Source organism: Montipora foliosa, chromosome 8 (assembly GCF_036669935.1).
Source record: "Montipora foliosa isolate CH-2021 chromosome 8, ASM3666993v2, whole genome shotgun sequence".
Lineage (NCBI taxonomy): Eukaryota > Metazoa > Cnidaria > Anthozoa > Scleractinia > Acroporidae > Montipora > Montipora foliosa.
Window position 1 is genome coordinate 31,320,477 of NC_090876.1, and position 2,500 is coordinate 31,322,976.

Genomic DNA, 2,500 nt, shown 5'->3' on the forward strand with positions numbered 1-2,500 from the left:
ACAATTAGCTCGCGCAATATTTATGTCGGGTGCATGAAAATGTTAACACTTTCCCGTTTTCAGCACTTTCTTAAGCCTTGTGAAACCAGTGATATGAAAATTCAAAACTTCTTGTCGCAAAATCGTCAGAAGAATCGATTTTCACACATATCAATGTTACGCGTCTTGGTAAAAATGAGAGAGATACAATCCGCTCGCAAAAACTCATAGTCTGGCACGTCAAAATGAATTCAAATTCTGATAAGAGCTCCAAGAAGGGAACATTTTCCCGTTTCAAGCGCTTTCCTACGCCTTAAAGAACCAGAGATATGAAAATTTAGAACTTCTTGTCTCGAAATCGTCAAAAGAATCGGTTATCACACATGACGCGTCGCTTGTCTTTATTGAAATAACATACACACAATTCGTTCACAAAAATTCGTCTTGCCTGGCGCGTGAAAATGATTTTAAATTCCAATAAGAGCTTTAACAGTGGAACATTTTCCCGTTTTAAGAGTTTTCGTACGCCTTATAGAACCAGAGATATGAAAATTTAAAATTTCCCATTCAGAAATCGACCATCACACATGACATTCGTATTTCTTATGAAAACTTATAAATAAAGCTTACAACAACGCTTGCAGAAACCTCTTATGTCTGGCTCGTCAAGATAGAGTTCATTTCTAAAACGAAACACTTCTCATCTCAAGCACTTTCTTACGTCTTACAGAATCAGAGATCACGTCACAAAATCGTGAAAACAACAAATTGACGTGTCGTGTGTCTTGTTGAATTAAAACATTATACCGGTAACTAAAGTTTGCTCGCAAGCACTGTTTATGTCTGGCGCATCCAAATAAAAATTTTCTCATTCTAAGCAATTGCTTATGACCTTTAGAGCCAGAGATAAGAAAATTCCGAATTTTTTTTTTCTCGTTCGTTCAGTGATTAAATTGTTCAGCACGGCCGAAAAACCCGGGTGAGAAATGCGGAAAGAAAAAACGTATCAGCTCTCTCTCTGTCTTCGGAGACATCCTTTTAGCGGTGTTAGTAGGAATTGTCTTCTGTTTTGTTGTGCAGAACAATGCCATAGATAACACAGTAATGCGAGTGAATAACAAAAGGAAATACGCGCATCAAATGCGCGCAAATGGGCGTGTCCGCACACTATCGGCGAAGCAACACTCAGTCTTCATTGTTTAACCGCACACCTGAAATCACCGTTTGTATCGGTTGTTCAGTCGAATGATGCTAGAGGAAGCGTGATATGAATGTCGGCATAAGTCGGAGGTTCGAGTCACCTGGGAAACTTTTTTTTTCGCTCGAACAGAGCTGTTTCTTTGTTTTTTCTTTTCTTGTTTTTCGCGGCATTCTGATCGATCTTCGTGAAATTCAAGTTACATGAGATATGCGCGATGCGCGAAGCTCCAGGCACGAGTGGTTTGATACAAAATCTAAGGTGAATTTGTTGAGGTGGCTCGTTTGCTCGCCAGTCGTCTTAAATAAAATGTCCAATTACAAGTGGGTCACCTTTATAAGAACATTACAGACTGATATTGTTATTGCTTGTTCTTTCATTGATTGCCGAACTAAACGAGCCTGCTCTTATTTTGGATTCGAATCTCGCCCTGTATTCTGTAGTTGCTCTTAGTTTTTGCCCATTGTGGCTGAAAACTACGAATGCTTTGAAGGGTTTGTTCGACGTTCACCTGAGCGTACCGATAGAAAGACAAGGTTGGAAAGCTCGATTTCGGATCGCTCCATCATCAAGCCGATTTTTACCAACAAATGCCCATCGTGCAGGTTTCAAGTCACGCACCAGACAAGCTGAAACCCAGAGGTTTCCTATCATACCATTACATCTAAAATCCGTCCAAAACTCGAAGCGCAAGACCTCAAATAATATCGAAAAATCCAGCATTTGAAGCTCCAAGGATTTGTATGCCAGCTGCCATTTGCTCCTCTCTGATTGGATGATTGTTTCTTGTCAGCCAATCTGAGAGCAGCAAACGATGGCCGACACACGAAAATCCGGCTGCGTATCCTTGGAGCTTTGAATCCTGGATTGGACGGATTTCAGGTACTAGCCCTGCACAATGGCGTAGTTGAAAGGCTTACCTTCAACCGACAGGCTTTTCGACCCTTGGTTTTTGTTATGGAAATTCGCATTGCTTATCACAGCGATCTGATTCGATTAATTTCAGCTTTGGCTGGATTTTCATGTATGAAAGTTGTTCTACGGCACGCAAAGCCTGTTGGTTGAAGTTCAAATTCGACATTTTACAAACATGATTTTTTTTCCTTAATGAAGGAAAACTCGTGTCACCGCTGGAAGCCGCTCAAATCGAACAAGTTGTGCGGCTTTTAAGATCACTTACACATTTCAGACATTCACTATAATAAATACAGGTTCAACTTTGAAGTCAATACCAAAGCGATCCTCTCTTAGCGTCAGTTAAAAGAGAAAAGAAGACAAATCAATGAGCATGGCAAATCAGTCAGATTGCGTCTGTACATGTGA

General features: G+C 40.4%; 1 protein-coding gene across 1 annotated transcript in view; it reads left to right on the forward strand.

Moving 5' to 3' along the window:
* Window positions 1-2,500, forward strand: part of LOC137968608 (ATP-dependent DNA helicase RecQ-like) — a 4,645-nt gene that overhangs the window by 198 nt on the left and 1,947 nt on the right. Inside the window, exon 2 of the mRNA XM_068815146.1 lies at window positions 1,971-2,059. Within this exon, the coding sequence (XP_068671247.1) occupies window positions 1,971-2,059 (89 nt within the window). The remainder of the gene's footprint in view (window positions 1-1,970; window positions 2,060-2,500) is intronic.